The sequence below is a fragment of the Staurois parvus genome, unplaced genomic scaffold, assembly GCF_062004578.1.
Source record: "Staurois parvus isolate SC_StPar_1 unplaced genomic scaffold, SC_StPar_1.0 ptg000145l, whole genome shotgun sequence".
Classification (NCBI taxonomy): Eukaryota; Metazoa; Chordata; class Amphibia; order Anura; family Ranidae; genus Staurois; species Staurois parvus.
The window spans coordinates 1,484,458-1,503,543 of record NW_028317941.1 but is presented as its reverse complement, the minus strand read 5'-3'; the positions used below and the strand labels follow the sequence as shown (position 1 = coordinate 1,503,543).

Genomic DNA, 19,086 nt, shown 5'->3' with positions numbered 1-19,086 from the left:
AGTTTTTGCTTGTAGCGAGGATTCAGTAGCCTGTGAGGGCTCAAGTTATGTATTTCATAAGCACCATATGAATTGCAGTTATGATGGAGCACCTAAAGCAAATAAAGTCATCAGAACATAACATATGAATGATCATTGTTGGCCAAATAATGAACACTATTTATGTTTTTTCCACCACATAGTTATAGGCAGTTATAGGAAACCTACATCCAAAATCAAGGAATCTGCTGCAATACGTGCACTGTAGGTTCTTGTGTATTTCGATAAATTAACTAAACTAGCTCTACAAACACAGGAGTGACAGGTTATGGACTAAGAAATAAAATAGTAAAACTTCTGTCCGTGCTGAAACCACTGCAAACTTTTATGTGGCTATCAGTGCTGGATATGCTAACACTGCCTTCCCTTTTGAACAACACAATACACATAGTTGCAAGACTCTCTATGTTAGAAAGCACTGCTAGTTGCCGGGAGTGCTAGGGATGATCTACAAGGTATTACAAGATTATGTTCTAATTGAGCTCGGACTGGGCTGTGTATGACAAATAAAAGATGTCACCTGTATAAATATCTAATAAAAAAAAAAAAGAGTATGATGTACTCCTGTCCCTGTCCATCCATCAGATGTTGATTGAGTGACCATTTACATATATGTGGAATGGATGCGGTTTGACAAGAACTTCTGCTTCCAATTGCTTAGGCGGTCAGAGCGGAAGTGGGAGCGGGTACTTGTCAAAATAATGTACCCGCTCCCCAAAAAAGCCATTTATTTACCAGAAGCGGGGGAGAAGGCCTTAAAACAGGACTTCCCCTTTTGGGTGGAGCTTTGCTTCAAACAACCAAAATATTTGTATCTATACTTCAACAACTTGCTCAAAGATGGGCAGATATCTTTGTGATGGTCATTCTTAGAGAGATATCTGTCCGCATATATATGGTCTAATGACAGTGGTTCTAAAGGCAATTAAAAAAAATAAATAAATAAAAAGAGCTTATGCTTACCTGCTCTTTGCAATGATATTGCACAAAGCCAGTATATTAACTATTCTTTGGCAGTCTCCTGCCAGCGCTCTCTACTCCATCCTCCTGTGGGAGTCCCCATTGCAAGCCATGTGCTAATGGGCACCTGTGCAGCTATGATGTGTGCATCCATAGACAACACATGCTTGGCCACGCCCCCTGCTACTTCCTCACAGGATTTAACTGACTGCAGCAGGAGCCTATGGTTCCTACTGCTCTGAGTCTCCTGTGACACTAGGAAGAGAGAGCAGCACTTCTGCAGACAGGACAGTGCTGGGTCAAAAGAGGAGCCAAATGTTTTTTTGGGAGGGGGGAGATGATAGTTAGTAGGGTGTATTTTACCTTAATGCAGGGAAAGCATTAAGGTAAAAACACCTAGACTGTAGAACCACTTGAATTTAGTAAACAACTGCAAAAAAAGACCTGCCCTTAAAAAAACAAGATTTTTGATATGCTTACACTTGAGAAACTGAACATTTTAGAATCTTTCTAAATTAGTCAATACCTTAGTAGAAGCTGGCCAAATAAGATCCACAAATTCCCAAACAGATTCAGGACAGATTAAGCCTTTAGATATGATGACATTTGGCAATTCCTATACAAAACACAAGAAAATCTTAAATCTGAAATCCAGGAAAACATAGTAATATACAAACAGAATACATGTATGGAAACTGTATTTCTGCACCTCCAGTCCTGAAATTTAGGTAAACTGACTTTTTTTTTGCTGCAGTTAAGCATAAGAGCTAGGTCACACCCTGGCAGTAACAGGCTCATGAGGTCATCTCTCTTCCTTTTCCTCATGTCAGCATGCTCCTTTTCAGCACATGAGAATGCAAGGCATCTCAGTGGCCCTGAGTACTGCTCCTTGCTCTCCATGTCAGAGTGCTGCTGTACAGGGGTTTACAAAAAGCTGACCTTAAGTCAAATTCAGGTATTTGAAACTTAGTTTTTATTTTTTTTAAATCAGCACAAAGGATGATAATTACATTCAATGTGAAGTGTCCCTTATGCTGGTGGAAAACGTCTTAGTTGAATCCCCCCAGGGTATCCTAGCAGTAGTAATTCTTTAATGTTACAGCTGTTAATACAGCCTTTGCACCTGTCACAGGCACTTATCAAAGGTGAAAACTATTCCAGCCCTTAGCTTCCATCAATTAAAAGCACTCTATGAATATAGGAATGGGTGAATGAATGAAAGGTCACCCTTCCCCATTCATAGAGCACTTTTCATGAAAGCTATAGTACAGCTTCAATGAATAGAGGGGACAGAAAGGTGGGCTTTTTCAGCACTCTTGACAAGTACTTACAACAGGCCCAGCAGCTGTATCAACCCCCTTGCAGCACTGAAAGTTTACCACTGTGGGGGTTGGAGAGGTGAACAGAGGACTGAAGATTCCAACTAAGAGAGCAGCCACCAGAATAATGGATGCTTCTCATTGAATGTAAGTACTGTCCCTTGTGCCGATTTAAAAGAAAAAAAGTTAGCTAAACTTAGGGCTCGTTCACACTTGACTAATTTCGAACTCTTCCCAAACGCCCCTATAGCTTTTGACAGGCATTAGACAGGCATTTGAGAAGCTTCTCTAATGCTCCTCAAACGCTCCCCAAACGTGCCATGTGCATTTTTGAGGTGTTTGATAGGCATTTTCCAAGAGTTAAAACCGCACCACAAACGCCTATAATGAAGTTTAATGGTATTAACGCCCCGCAAACGCCCTGCAAATGCCTTTCAGGCGTTTGAGGAGCATCACCATAGACTTGAATGGGAGGCTTCAACACCTCCTGACTGGACATGAGGCATCAATTTTGCTGCGACGCGATGCTAAAGCTTCAGTGTAAACAGCACTGTGTGCTGCCATGTGTATAATTTTCATAGGCGTTTGAGGAGCATTAAAACTCCTCTCAAATACATGCAAAATGCCTGCTTTAATACTAGTTGCATTGAAAATTCATGTATTCATCTTTTTTTTTTAATAGATACGGTTGTGCTCAAAAGTTTGCCTACCCTTGAAAAATTGGTAATACTACGTATCATTTAAAAAAAAAAAAAAAGTGAGCAGGAAAAACACATTTATTTCTTATGGGATTCATATTCAACTGCAGGTCATAACGGAATGGTACAATCATAAACAAAACATGGCAACAAGTAAACAAATGAAATGGACCCTGTTCGAAAGTCTGCATACCCTTAGTTCTTAATATGGTGTATTGCCCCCTTTAGCATTAATGACAGCATGCAGTATTTTGTATTATGAGGCCTTGATTTCTTACAGGTGGTATAGCTGCCCATTCGTCTTGGCAAAATGCCTCCAGGTCATGCAAAGTCTTTGGTTGTCTTGCATGAACCACACTTTTGAGATCTCCCAAGAGTGGCTCGATGATATTAAGGTCAGGAGACTGTGATGGCCACTCCAGAACCTTCACCTCTTTCTGCTGTAATCACTGGAGGGTCAAATTGGCCTTGTGCTTAGGGTCATTATCGAGCTGGAAAGTCTAACAGCGTCCCATGCACAGCTTTCCTGCAGAAGAATGCAAACTGTATGCCAGTATTTTCTAATAACATGCTGCATTAATTTTGCCATCAATTTTCACGAGATTTCCTGTGCCTTTAGAGCTCACCCCCCCCCCCCAAAACATCAGTGAGCCACCACCATGCTTCACAGTGGAGAAGGTATTCTTGTCGCCATAGGCCTTATTGACCCCTCTTCAAACATAGCGCTTATGGTTGTGACCATAAAGTTCTATTTTGCTCTTGTCACTGCAGATTACAGTGTGCCAGAAGCTGTGAGGTGTGTCAAGGTGTTGTCGGGCATAATGCAACTTGGCTTCTTGGCAGCGTTGCTACAGTAAAAGCTTCTTTCTGGCAACTCGACCATCCAGCTCATTTTTGTTCAAGTATCGTGTTGTGCTCCTTGAAACAACCACACCGTCTTTTTGCAGAACAGTCTTTCTGTAAGGGAATTCCCGTGAGACGGCTGATGAATAGACGTGCGCATGTGCACAGAAATACACGATCACGCACACACACGGTGAATATTGGCGCCAGACGGACTATTTAAAAGGTGCCTTTGCCTGTGCTGAGTGCTGACTGGTCTTCAGCTGTTCCCTGCTCATTCCTGTGTGTGATTTCCTTGTTGCTGACCCGACTTGTTCCTGACCTGACTCTGATTACTCCCCTGCTTGATACTGGTTCCTGACTTCGGCTCTGCTCCTGACTTTGGCTTGCTTATGATTTGCTACCTCACTGTCCGACCCTGGCTATTCCTTAGACACTGCTCCTTTGAACAATTAAAGACTTTGTTCACCTCTGCACCTATCCTGAAGCACCCAGATCCTGCTTTAGCCTTTGTCCTTGAAGTAGACGCTTCTGAAAATGCTGTGGGAGCCATATTGTCACAACGACAGGGACTCAAATCCTTTCTTCACCCTGTTGCTTTCTTCTCTAGAAAGCTAAATTCCTCTGAAAGGAATTATGACGTGGGAAACAGAGAGCTGTTAGCCATCAAGGCAGCACTTGAGGAATGGTGCTACTTGCTGGAGGGAGCTTCCCATCCTATCCTCATTTTTACGGATCACAAGAATCTAGAATACTTGAGAACGGCAAAACGTCTAAGGCCACGACAGGCAAGATGGGCACTGTTCTTCTCCTGCTTTGTCTTTCATTTGACATACTGTCCAGGGTCAAAGAACGGTAAGCCTGATGCACTCTCACGTATGTTTCAAGATCCAATTGTACCATCTGAACCTGACACGATTCTGCCAGCTAAGAACTTTTTACTTCTGCAAACAGACCTTGTAGCACAAATAAGAGAAGTGGTTGATGATCATCCACCCCCCTTGGAGATGTATCTTCAGCTAAGAGACGGTCTGTACCTTCACAAGGAACAAATTTTCGTACCAGAACAACTCAGGACTCTCATCCTGAAAAGATGTCATGATCATCCTTTAGCGGGTCACTTCGGGATACACAAGACCTCAAATTTGGTCTTCTGTTCCTTCTGGTTTCCAAACTCAATGAAAGATTGCCAGAACTATGTTAGATCTTGCTTAGTATGTCTTTGAAACAAGTCTGATAAAGCCAAGACCTGGGGCCTGTTGGAATCTTTGCCCGTATGGAGTATGATTTCTATGGATTTTACTGTAGAGCTTCCCCCATCTGGGGGATTCACCACTATTTTTGTTGTGATTGACCGCCTATCAAAAATGGCTCACTTCATTCCCTTGAAAGGGACTCCTTCTGCCCCTAAAACTGCTTCTGCTTTCATCAGAGAGATAGTAAGATTGCATGTGTGAACTTCGCTTCTCTTCTGAATACCATCCACAAACAAATGGACAAACGGAGAGGACAAACCAGACTCTGGAACAATACCTCCGATGTTTTTCATCTTATTCACAGGATGACTAGGTGTCTCTCCTTCCGTTAGCGGAATTCACATACAACAACTCCATTCACTCTGCTACCAAACAGTCCCCTTTTTACTCCAACTATGGATATCACCCCTCCTTCCTTCTTGAAATACCGGTGGAACCCGCTGTCCCAGCAGTACAAGAAAGGATGGATTTACTCAGTAGGAATGGTCAAATACTGCAAAAGACTATTTTAGAGGCTCAAGCGAGTAACAAATGGTACCTGGGACCATTTACTATTAAGAGAAAAATTAACCCTGTGGCTTTTGAGTTAATACTACCTAAAAATATGAAGATTCATCCGGTAATCCATATCTCCCTGTTAAAACTACATATTCCAAGTGGATTTCCCAATCGAGATCCGGAGACTCCTGCTCCACTGCTGGTCGAAGGTAATGAAGAATACGAGGTGGAGGCTATCCTGGATTGTAGAAAGAGGGGCGGTCAGACCCAGTTTTTCCTCAAATGGAAAGGCTACGGTCCAGAGGATAATTCCTGGGAACCATCCGCTAATGTCCATGCTCCACGGTTAGTTCGAGCCTATCTCCATCTTCACCCTGAAAAACGAGCCTTAGTGGGCATCCGGAGGTTGCCCCTAAGGGGGGGGGGGGCAATGTAAGGGAATTCCCATGAGACGGCTGGTGAATAGACGTGCGCATGTGCACAGAAATGCACGATCACGCACAGTGAAGATTGGTGTCAGACGGACTATTTAAAAGGTGCCTTTGCCTGTTCTGAGTGCTGACTGGTCTTCAGCTGTTCCCTGTTTCCTATTCGTTCCTGTGTGTGATTTCCTTGTTGCTGACCCGGCTTGTTCCTGACCTGACTCTGATTACTCCCCTGCTTGATACTGGTTCCTGACTTTGGCTCTGCTCCTGACTTTGGCTTGCTTATGATTTGGTACCTCACTGTCCGCCCGTTGATGACCCTGGCTATTCCTTTGACACTGCTCCTGTCTCCCATCCCTGCTTTCTGCCTTGCTCTGGTGCACACCTGGTGATCTACCATACCAGCTCTGCATATTGCTACGGTGCCTGAATCAGAGGTTCATCAGCCTTCCAAAGTCTCCAACTGCAAGAGCTGCAAACAACATCCGCTGGCGCTCTTGTCCCCCTGGTCCCTAGACACCCTCTGTTCCACTTCCAGTGGGGTCAGGGCTAGTGACACAAGTGAGGCCGACCTCGTCATTTCAGTCTCCAATCAGGTACGTGACACTTTATTTCGCCTGAGATTACCTGTGGGTTTTTTTGGATCCTGAACAATTCTTCTGGCAGTTGTGGAATTGGCTTGGTATCAAGAGATCCCTGAATTTACTACTTATTAATAAGTGATTGAACAGTACTGGCTGGCATATTCCTGGCTTTGGATAGCTTTCTATATCCTTTTCTATCTTTAGAAAGTTCTATTACCTTGTTACGCAGGTCTTTTAACAGTTTATTTCTGCTCCCCATGGCTCAGTGTCTAGCCTGCTCAGTGCATCCACAGACAATAAGTACAATTTAGAAAACCACAGATGTGGGAAATGAACCTTTAATTGCCATTTTAACCTGTGTGTGTCACCTTGTGTGTCTGTACCAAGGCCAAACAGAGCTCTGAGGAAGGGGGTATATCTGCCGAAACACGTTAGCTTATCCTATAAAGGACACAGCAATTGTGCGACTGTTATTGTGGATCACATACACTGCTTTTATCTTCATTGGTTTGTGAGAATACATCCATTTGTCTATTTAATAAACACGGTAATGCACGATGAGAGTGCGCCCTTGTCTGCTCTTTTTCACCAGTGTTCAGATTTCCCGATCTTTGAAGGGCAGCACCTCTTCGTCTGGCATCCTGAATTTCTTTTAGTCTCCATGAGGATTGGAGCACTGGTTTTGTTTGTTTCTATTGGATTCCTAATAATTTATTTCAGGGTATACAGTAAGTTTCTATTCATAATAATCTACTTATAAAAAAAAAAAAAATAATATACATGGGTATATGCAGTGCACAATAGTATAAAAAATACTTTTAGGAAATTTCATATTAGAGTGAAAGTAAAGTCACTTTGTAAGTTGTACCTACAGGTAAGCCTATAATAAGGCTTACCTGTAGGTACACTGAATATCTCCTAAACTTGCACTATTTAGGAGATATTCACACAGCATCCAGCCAGAGATGTCATCGCCGCATGTGCTCTGAAGGGACAACACAGCGTGTAAGGGCTTCCACGCGCATGAGCGGAAGTGACGTCATCGCGGCTCCAGCCATTCATACTGGCAGAGCCCACAAATCCAGAAGGAAGACTGGGTGAAGATGGTGGCACTGGGGAGCTGACACCGAGGCACTGGAGGGCTCTGTGTACAGGTAAGTCTGTCATAATGTGCAGTGCATACTAGTAGATTATGACCTAAACCTGAAGGGGGTCCATTATTTTTGGGGTTTTTTGGTGATTTACTACCACTTTAATGATTTCAATATGGGTTTACTGAAAATGTACTTTAGTTTCAGTTCATATTACCAAGGAATGCTAAGCTGCAGTCTTCAAAAAAAAGTATGATGTTTATACAGGTATAGTTTACACAAAATGCCATAAGCACTTCATTAAAGGGGTGCATTATTAAGTCTAAATGAATCCAAGATCTACATGGATAGGAAGCGCCACATAATGACACTTAACTGAGATGGTGTGATTTGAACTGTTTGTTAGGAAGTGATGTGTTATGAAATAATTTACTCTAACAGATCTTTGAGTTTTTATAGTCAATTGAAGTTCACTATTATAACAGTAAGTAAGTGCTAGTGATTTATAACCTAGAGTAATTTGTTTGACAAAAGGAATATAATAAAACTTAATTAGAGGAATAAACTAGCACAGATGGAAAATATAAAAATGGAATGCTTTTTATTATCTGAAATCCACTGGATAAATTCTAAAGCAATGTATTGTAAAATATGTTTGGGTCTACACAACTAGCTGTCAGATATTAGGACAGTGCACACAGGAACCGTGTTTTTTTTAATGAAAGGCTCACCTGGCAAAGGTGGGTAGTGTACCCAGACACCTGAACAGCTGTAACCCTGAACTTCCTTATAGAAAACATCTGCATGAATCCTTTCCAGATAGCTGGAGATATCCCTTGAGTTTCAACAGTTAAATCATCTCTGGAAACAGAAAAATAATTAGGTAGACCTTTTAAGTGTATAACAGCTAGCTATATGTTACAGGTAGTTATGAGGAAATCAATTCCCATATCAGAAAACTACAGTTTGTGATTTTCCTGAATGCATAAAGGTTTGTCCAAAATACAGAGGCTCATATATTATGAATCATGATTGCCTAATTAAAGCTGAACTCTAAGCACAGAGAAAAAATAGACACACGGCAATGCTGCTCTACGTTCATTAACCCAGTGTTTTTCAACCTTTTTTGTGCAAAGGCACACTTTTTTCATGAAAAAAATCACGAGGCACACCACCATTAGAAAATGTTAAAAAAATTTACCTCTGTGCCTATATTGACTATATATAAAGTAATTCTCTTGAATAGGAATCAAACACAAAGAAATTATTTTATAATTACTTTATTATGAAATAATAAAGTATTTTATAATTGGACCCGGGGGCCGGACCAAGAGTAGATGAATGATGTGTATGTGTCATCCATAGTAAGTATAGTAATATTCCCCCATAGTAAGCATAGTAATTAATCCCCCATATAGTAATTCATCCCCCATAGTAATTAATCCCCCATATAGTAATTCATCCCCCATAGTAATTCATCCTCCATATAGTAATTCATCCCCCATAGTAATTCATCCCCCATAGTAATTAATCCCCCATATAGTAATTCATCCCCCATAGTAATTCATCCCCCATAGTAATTAATCCCCCATATAGTAATTCATCCCCCATAGTAATTAATCCCCCATATAGTAATTCATCCCCCATATAGTAATTCATCCCCCATAGTAATTCATCCCCCATATAGTAATTCATCCCCCATAGTGTAATTCATCCCCCATAGTGTAATTCATCCCCCATAGTAATTCATCCCCCATAGTAATTCATCCCCCATATAGTAATTCATCCCCCATATAGTAATTCATCCTCCATATAGTAATTCATCCCCCATAGTAATTCATCCCCCATATAGTAATTCATCCCCCATAGCAATTCATCCCCCGTATAGTATTTCATCCCTCGTATAGTATTTCATCCCCCGTATAGTATTTCATCCCCCGTATAGTATTTCATCCCCCATATAGTATTTCATCCCCCATATAGTATTTCATCCCTCATATAGTATTTCATCCCCCATATAGTAATTCATCCCTCATATAGTATTTCATCCCTCATATAGTATTTCATCCCCCCATATAGTATTTCATCCCTCATATAGTATTTCATCCCCCCATATAGTATTTCATCCCTCATATAGTATTTCATCCCTCATATAGTAATTCATCCCTCATATAGTATTTCATCCCCCCATATAGTAATTCATCCCTCATATAGTATTTCATCCCCCCATATAGTATTTCATCCCCCCATATAGTATTTCATCCCTCATATAGTAATTCATCCCTCATATAGTATTTCATCCCCCCATATAGTATTTCATCCCCCCATATAGTATTTCATCCCCCCATATAGTATTTCATCCCTCATATAGTAATTCATCCCTCATATAGTATTTCATCCCTCATATAGTATTTCATCCCTCATATAGTATTTCATCCCCCATATAGTATTTCATCCCCCCATATAGTATTTCATCCCCTCATATAGTATTTCATCCCTCATATAGTATTTCATCCCCCCATATAGTATTTCATCCCTCATACAGTAATTCATCCCTCATATAGTAATTCATCCCCCATATAGTATTTCATCCCTCATATAGTATTTCATCCCCCCATATAGTATTTCATCCCTCATATAGTAATTCATCCCCCCATATAGTATTTCATCCCCCCATATAGTATTTCATCCCCCCATATAGTATTTCATCCCTCATATAGTAATTCATCCCTGATATAGTAATTCATCCCCCATATAGTATTTCATCCCCCCATATAGTATTTCATCCCTCATAAAGTAATTCATCCCTCATATAGTATTTCATCCCCCACAGTACTATTCCCCCCCCCCCTTCTAGTAAGCCAAGTCCCCCGTGTCAATTCACTTACCTTTTGCGTTCCTCTCGCTGTCTTCCCGCGCCGTTCGGGTCTTCAGGGCGGACTGTGAGAGGAGCCTAGCTCCCCTCCCCTCACGTTCGGCACGCTGCCCCGCCTACACACATCCTGACAGCCACATCCGCAAGCCGGATTAAAAGGTCCGCGCGGACTTTTGGGGCTGCCAACCGAGAGGAGGCAGGGGAGCGGCCGACCGAGAGGAGGGAGGGGAGCAGGCGCCCGGCACACAGAAGAGCCGCATTAGACTGGGTAAAGAGCCGCATGTGGCTCGCGAGCCGCGGCTTGCCGACCACTGAATCATTAGATTCTAATGATTGGTCTATTTGTGAGCCGAAGCCACATGTTACAGATGAAATTGGAATTTTTCCCACGGCACACCAGACAATATCTCACGGCACACTAGTGTGCCGCGGCACAGTGGTTGAAAAACGCTGCATTAACCCATTCACTGCCAAGTTTGTATGTAATACAAACTTACAGCATCACTTCCAGCTGGCCAGGTCCATACGTTTTACTGACCTGGTATTTCTCCTTCTGCTATAAACTCACGGTCACATTAGTGACCATGAACTTATAGCAGAATTGTTCAGCAGACTCTGCTGTCCAGGGATCCAGCATTATCCTTACTGAAGCCGAATCTTCTATCAGCTTCGGGTCCAGGAGCTACCATCTTAACTAAGAAAAACTGGCAGTGAAGCATTTCAGCTTCACAGCCAGATTCCCTCTACACATGAGCACTTTGAGAATAGCCCTGCAGTCTTCTGGAACCCGTGATAAATCCCAGAAGGCTTCAGGGGAAGCAGGGGAAGCTTGGATCGCCGAGCTCTGCAGGCAATTTCTTTGACCTAATTGCTTTTGCTCTGTTACAGTATGCATTGTCAGCTGTGAGGCCTTTTACGGAGAGGTGTGTGCCTTTCCAAATCATCTCTAATCAATTTAATGTACCACAGATGAACCCCAATTGAGGTGTAGAAACATCTCAGCAATGATCAAGAGAAATGGGAGGCATGTGAGCTAAATTTCAAGTGTTGTTGCAAAGGGTCTGAATACTTATGCCAATGTGATATTTCAGTTTTTCCTTTGTCATATTTTTGAAAACATCTCTAAACATCTGTTTTCACTTTGTCATTATGGGGTACTAAGTGTAGATTAATGAGAAAAAATTGAATTTAAACAACTGTAGTATCAGGCTGCAACGATATTTAAAAAAGTGAAGGGGGTCTGAATACATTCTGACTCATATATACATATATTTTTATATATATATATATATATATATATATATATATATATATATATAAAATTTGTTGGGGTTTTTTCTTCAGCAAAGTATGATATATGCACGCTTAGCATAGGTATTGTTGCCTTGGTCCCACAGACCAAGTAGTGAGCACACCACAGGACTTGAAACAGGTGAAGTATAAAAAGTTCTCAAAAGGTGGGCTGCTCCCCAGTGAAACATTGGTGTTATGAAAGAGTTTCTGATACATAATCCACCTTCAAGCTCTGTGGAGTGCTCACTACTTCATCTGCTGAATATATTTATATACATCTCACCTGTGTATTTAACTGTTTGCCTGGAGCTATACCTTAAATAAACTTGACAGATATAGAAATATTTAGGTGAATCAGCAATTGTCCTGGTTTGATCATCTAACTTTTGCAGGATAACACAGAAGGTAAACAATCTTCCCGCGGTGAAAGTGGAGAAAGAAATCAGACTGACCACTGTACACTGAAGATTTAAGCAACATGTAGAGTAGTATCAGGTGATCTTTAGAGGTTTGATAATTTTAGAAATGAATTACTACATTGTCTAATGCAGGGCTTGAAATAGCCGCTCGCCCGCTCACCAAATGCAAGGAGAAATTCCTCTGTGGCGAGCGGCGAGCACAGATGAAGAAGCATGGAGCGACTGCACATGCGCTCAAAGCCTCATTGTGAAGCCGAGTTCCAGTTTACAACTTCCAGTTTCCGCGGTATCGCCATTACAGTGGCAGCGCCGCTGAGGGGACACGTGCAGGAGAGTTCCACTCTCCTACGCTGAGAGGAGTCACCCTCTCCACCGCCGTGGGGGACTCGAGGCCCGCTCTCCACCGCCGTGGGGGACACAAGGCCCACTCTCACCCACCTTGGGGGACACGGGGCCCGCTCTCACCCACCTTGGGGGACCCGAGGCCCGCTCTCCACTGCCTTGGGGACACAAGGCCCGCTCTACACTTCCTTGGGGGACACAAGGCCCGCTCTCCACCTCCCTGGGGGACACAAGGCCTGCTCTCCACCTCCCTGGGGGACACGAGGCCCGCTCTCCACCGCCTTGGGGGACACGAGGCCCGCTCTCCACCACCTTGGGGGACAGGAGGCCCGCTCTACACCGCCTTGGAGGACACGAGTAAGGTTTGTGCCTGGATAGTAGGTCTGGACTCGAAATTTTAACCCCTGGTCTAATATATATAAAGCCTATATGCTATCCCTGTTAATACTGCTTACATGTGATTTAACTTCCTGTTTTAAAAAATTATTATCATTGTGAATACGCAACTCTTTCATGGCCTCTGCGATAATTTCTGTGTTTGAAGAAAAGTCTCCAGTCCTATTGTTTTCCTTTTCTTTATCTGGAAGCTTCCACGATGTCCGCTGATTGATGTCCTCCTGATCTGAAGGTCTAGTTTTTCCTATGGGATGCATAAGTTACAAAGTAAGTTACAAAGCTAGCATAAACATCAATAACCTACGCACCTTTTCAGGTATTATTTATGATAGCAACTCCATAGATTCCCACTAGGTACAAGGCAGCTTTGTTGGAAGTTTAAAAAGAAAGAACATCCCTCTTTTTTAACAACCGTTAATCAGGTCATACCAAGTCCTCAAAGAAAGTGACATGCAGGGCTGTTTGATTTCTGGTCTATTAAGCAACAAACCACTGTACGGCTACCTTTAAGTAATTAACACCAATTTCAATGTTCATTCATTCTGGCATGCATGTCCACTGGACAATAAACACTGAATACTCTCTTCTTACGGCAGTATATAAGGAATCAGTTTCTCTCCCCTTTATAACGCATCTGATAAATGCTTCAACCATCAGCACATTGCTGTAATTATAGATTGTGGGAGGACTAGTGCATAATCATTCCAATACTATAACGGTTCTGTGTATAGGTACTTTACAGTCCGGTGATTTTTCTGTGTATTTGTCATCTTAATAATAATTTTGTAAGCTTTCTTGTACAAAGCATCTTTTAGTTCAAATGCTGAGGGTTAAAATAATATGGATTAAAGCACGACTCCCATATATTAAATCTCTTAAATACAATGAAAAAACACAGGCAGCAAAATATGAAATGTCTAAAGAAATGTATGGCATAACAGTATTTGGCTTCTAAATATGTATATCCTTTTTTTATTTATTGATAGTTTCAGTGATAACATAACTAAATTATAAATTCATTATCTATCTATCTATCTATCTATCTATCTATCTAGCTATTCATCAGCTTACCCATGCAGATGAGACAGTTTACATCCAGTAGGTGACTCTTGTGTTGGGATGTGGTATCAATCTTTTGTTGGCCAATGACCTTTTGAGGATCTTTTTCCTTCAAAGATGTATCCTAGGATGATATTTATGTCATATTGATTAATAAACTAAATTGGTATACTTCCCGTTGCCTAAATCTGGTCATAAAAGTAGCAAATAGGGATTCATAATAGACCTAACATTTTTAAAAATGACTGATGTTTCATTTTAGCTAACCTTTAATAGAGAATGAATAGAAAGGTTATTGGCAGCTGTACTACATTATCTTACACCTTGTGTCATGTTGTTTGACCCCCAGCTGTGTTTTTTACTGTCATTCACAAATCTAAATATTTTCAAAAGATTAAATGCAGCACCTTGGCAAGTTTTTACACTTACACATAGTGGGCAAGAATCTGTGAACACTGGACAAAGGGGGGAATAGAAAGTTGTTTTGTTGTGAGTTGTTGCTTTAATACTATCAGCTGCCTTATTAGTCTGCAAACTATTACTGCAGATACACAAAAAAGTAATTACCTCAAACTGTATAAAATAATAATAATAACAAAATTTATTTTATATAGTGCCTTCAAAGGTAGCTTCTCAAAGCGCTTTACAAAGAAACAGGATACAACTAAGGAATAAAAAAGGGACAACTAAAGCTTGTCTAAAGACAAAAGTTTTTAGATTTGATTTGAATGAGTTTAGAGAAGATGACTCTCTGATGTTCTTTGGAAGTGAATTCCAGAGTTTTGAGGCATAGCCGGAGAAGGCGGATAACATGGTACCAAAGCCATGAACAGCCTTATAGATGAGCAAGAGGATCTTAAAGTCTATTTGAAACCTGACATGTAGACAGTGTAAGGACTCTAGTATAGGGATAATATGATCACTTGTATCAGACCTAGTGAGGATTCTGTCTGCAGAATTTTGTACATACTGTTGTCCATTAGTAGTGATTTTATGTACACTAGTGAGTAGAACATGTATGCATCCTATAAGAAAAGCTAATAGATATGTACATGCAACCTTAGCACAACTGTATACAGGTTGCAATTACTGATTCTCTAATAATGGGCAGTATTTGGCCCCAAGTGTACAAACAAATCATTCCATATTTTTGTTCTTTCAGCTGAACATCAAGCTAACAGCTGTCTACACAGGTATAAAACAAATGTAAACTTGTTTTACCTACAAAAGGGTTTGTAATTCTGTATACCCAGTCATAAGATCTAGGCTTCACTACAGTTACAGTAAGTAATACATCTAGTCAAAGACCCCAGCCTATGATGGGACACAGCACATGGATGAGGTCACCCCATGCTTTACCCTAATGAAAACACGTTTCTTGCAAGTAACATAGCCCAGTTGGCTTACTGTGAACCCTCCCCCCTTTACCAGCCTGTGCAAAATCCAAGGAGAGGCTTTAGATACAACTCAAAATGTGTAGCAGCAAGCATGTGAAACTATGATAGGTGTACCAAATAGTACTTTTCAGGTAAAGGTTGCTATAATACCTACAGCTGTATACTCACTGAAAATACACTAGGAACCATCTACAGTACTTACAAACAGATCTTCCAAAGTGAAGAACTCCTCTAGTGGTGTTTCAATTTCAATAAGTCCCTTATGTGTGAGTTTCATCTTCTGCTGGTTGGGCTGGATATCCTTCTCAGCTCTCTCAATAATATCTAGATTCTAGGGGAAACCAGTAAATTGGTTTTTATATAGAGATAGTTGTAAAACAAATTGTTCACAAACACAATACATAGAACAAGAAAACATTACTCACATGTCGTCTTTCTTGGTTTCTCCAGTCAGACAACTCCTGCCCAGCCATTTGTGTAGCACTCATCTGAACAAGGCATCCAGGTGTGATCTCACCATTTATAGCACGGTGGAAAAATAACTGGAAAAGAATTTGGAGCTTTGATATAAAGACCTAAGTATGCTGACTGCAAGACCAAACAGCCTTTTGAATACAGAATTCTTATTTCTACATGCAATAACCCACTGCATCAGGTCAGAATCTATTTGGGTTGACCTCAACGGAATTCATTCTGAAAATTGATAATTGCACTTAAAGTGTTACTAACCCTAGGACGCTGCATTCACTATGACTGGTTTCCCACAGAACATGGAAATGCATTTATTTTAGTAAATATAATCTGCTAAATACACTATATTGCCAAAAGTATTGGGCCAGCCCTCCAAATCATTGGTCTCAGGTGTTCCAATCACCTTCATGACCACAGGTGTATAAAACCAAGCACCTAGGCATGCAGACTGCTTCTACAAACATTTGTGAAAGAATGGGTCGCTCTCAGGAGCTCAGTGAATTCAAGCGTGGTACTGTGATAGATTGCCACCTGTGCAATAAGTCCATCCATGAAATTTCCTTGCTGCTAAATATTCCTCGGTTAACTGTTAGTGGTATTATAACAAAGTGGAAGCAACTGGGAACAACAGCAACTCAGCCACAAAGTGGTAGGCCATGTAAAATGATGGAGCGGGGTCAGCGCATGCTGCAGGGCACAGTGTGAAGTCGCTAACTGTCTGCAGAGTCAATAGCTAAATACCTCCAAACTTTGTGTGGCCTTTAGAGTAGCACAATAACTGTGCATAGAGAGCTTCATGGAATGGGTTTCCATGGCCGAGCAGCTGCATCCAAGCCTTACATCATCTAGTGCAATGCAAAGCGTCAGATGCAGTGGGATAAAGCACACCGCCACTGGACTCTAGAGCGGTGGAGAAGTTTTCTCTGGTGTGATGAATCCCGCTTCTCTGTTTGGCAATCAGATTGATGTGTCTGGGTTTGGCGGCTGCCAGGAGAACAGTATTTGCCTGACTGCATTGTGCCAAATGTAAAGTTTAGTGGAAAGGGGATAATGGTGTGGGGGTGTTTTTTAGGAGACAGGCCTGGCCCCTTAGTTCCAGTGAAGGGAACTCTTAAGGCATTAGCATGCCAAGACATTTTGGACAATTTCATGCTCCCAACTTTGTGGGAAGAGTTTGGGGATGGCCCCTTCCTGTTCCAACAAGACTGCGCACCAGTGCACAAAGCAAGGCCCACAAACACATGAATGAGTGAGTTTGTGGTGGAGGACCTTGACTGGCTGTATAAAGTCCTGAGCTCAAAGATAGAACACCTTTGAGATGAACTAGAGCGGAGAATGTGGGCCAGGCCTTCTCATCCAACATCAGTGCTCGACCTCATAAAAGCACTTCTGGAAAAATGGTCAAACATTCCCATAGACACACTCCTAAACCTTTTGGATAGCCTTCCCAGTAGAGCTGAAGCTGTTATAGCTGCAAAGGGTGGGATGACATTAAAGTTCATGTGCATGTAAAGGCAGGCGTCCCAATATTTTTGGCAATATAGTGTACCTTTTCTCATCAGCAGTTAGAGCAGTCTTGTGACTTCTATCAGTGTCCAGCAGAGCACTTGTTAAAGCTTGTAGGAGAAATTTTCATTTTGCTCTAGGAGGATGCAGAACCTCTGACCTCTGTCTGGACAGTGCTGATTGGCCCAGTGCTGATCACATGCACTCTCCCAAGAAAACAAAACCCTCTCTAGCAATACACACCAAACTGAGCATGTTTAGAGTAACTCCACATGATATCTCTTATCAGGAGATAAGAGAGGGACCCTGGAAGAAGGGGAGGATCAGAGAAGTCAGGATCAAACAGTGTTTTTATACAATGTGGTTTCACAGTGAATATAACAAGCAATCTTTACTACATATACAGACTGATTTTACTGTAGTGGGTTTAGTAACAATTTAAGAATTACAGATCTTTAACGAGTTATACCAAAAACTGGATAATGTGCAGAAAAAAGAATAAATAAATAAAATCAGTGTTAACTTTGATTTGCTAACTGCCATGCATATTGTTCCAGCTACCACATACAAAGATTCTTTTTTAACAGAAATAAGGCACGAACCTTATTGTTGGTGTCTTTCAGATTGAAGATCAGACTTCTGTACTTATTTTTGTATCTTATTCCAGTATCACGATACAAGTCAAACATTTCCTTCTCTACAGTTTGTGCCAGGTTTTTCACAGTTTCCTCTTGAAGGTTTTCTGTCTCATGAATCCTGCAGTAACAGTAAAAATTGTTATTGTCTATTTTTTTCTGGCTTAACCTCTTGCCCTCCTGAGGAATTACCCCCCTTCATGACCAGGCCATTTTTTGCTGTTCGGCACTGCGCTATTTCAACTGGTAATTGAGTGGTCATGCAATGCTGTACCCAAATTAAATCTATGTCCTTTTTTCACACAAATGGAGATTTCTTTTGGTAGTATTTGATCACCTCTACGGTTTTTACTTTTTCCGCTATAACACAAAAAGTCCAAAAATTTTGGAAAAAAAAATCTTTTTCAATTTTGGTTATAAAAAATATCCAATAAACTCAAAGGTAGTTATAAATTTAGGCCAAAATGTATTCTGCTACATGTCTTTGGTAAAAAAAAAATCTCAATACATGTATATTAATTGGTTTGTGTAAAGGTTATAGTGCCTACAAACAATGGTATATATATATATATACAGTGGGGATCGAAAGTTTGGGCACCCCAGCTAAAAATTTGTATTAATGTGCATAAAGAAGCCAAGGAAAGATGGAAAAATCTCCAAAAGGCATCAAATTACAGATTAGACATTCTTATAATATGTCAACAAAAGTTAGATTTTATTTCCATCATTTACACTTTCAAAATAACAGAAAACAAAAAAATGGCGCCTGCAAAAGTTTGGGCACCCTGCAGAGTTAATATCTTGTACTGCCCCCTTTGGCAAGTATCACAGCTTGTAAACACTTTTTGTAGCCAGCCAAGAGTCTTTCAATTCTTGTTTGAGGTATCTTTGCCCATTCTTCCTTACAAAAGTCTTCCAGTTCTTTGAGATTTCTGGGCTGTCTGTCACGCACTGCTCTTTTAATGTCTATCCATAGATTT

General features: G+C 41.1%; 1 protein-coding gene across 1 annotated transcript in view; it reads right to left on the bottom strand.

The window, feature by feature from the left end:
- The window catches only part of SPOCD1 (SPOC domain containing 1), a 222,845-nt gene that overhangs the window by 75,980 nt on the left and 127,779 nt on the right, over nt 1-19,086 (bottom strand). Inside the window, exons 5-11 of the mRNA XM_089673946.1 lie at nt 18,074-18,227; nt 15,920-16,036; nt 15,697-15,825; nt 14,110-14,221; nt 13,150-13,282; nt 8,445-8,574; nt 1,526-1,615 (exon numbers count right to left, since the gene is read on the bottom strand). Coding sequence (XP_089530072.1) covers nt 1,526-1,615; nt 8,445-8,574; nt 13,150-13,282; nt 14,110-14,221; nt 15,697-15,825; nt 15,920-16,036; nt 18,074-18,227 — 865 coding nt within the window. The remainder of the gene's footprint in view (nt 1-1,525; nt 1,616-8,444; nt 8,575-13,149; nt 13,283-14,109; nt 14,222-15,696; nt 15,826-15,919; nt 16,037-18,073; nt 18,228-19,086) is intronic.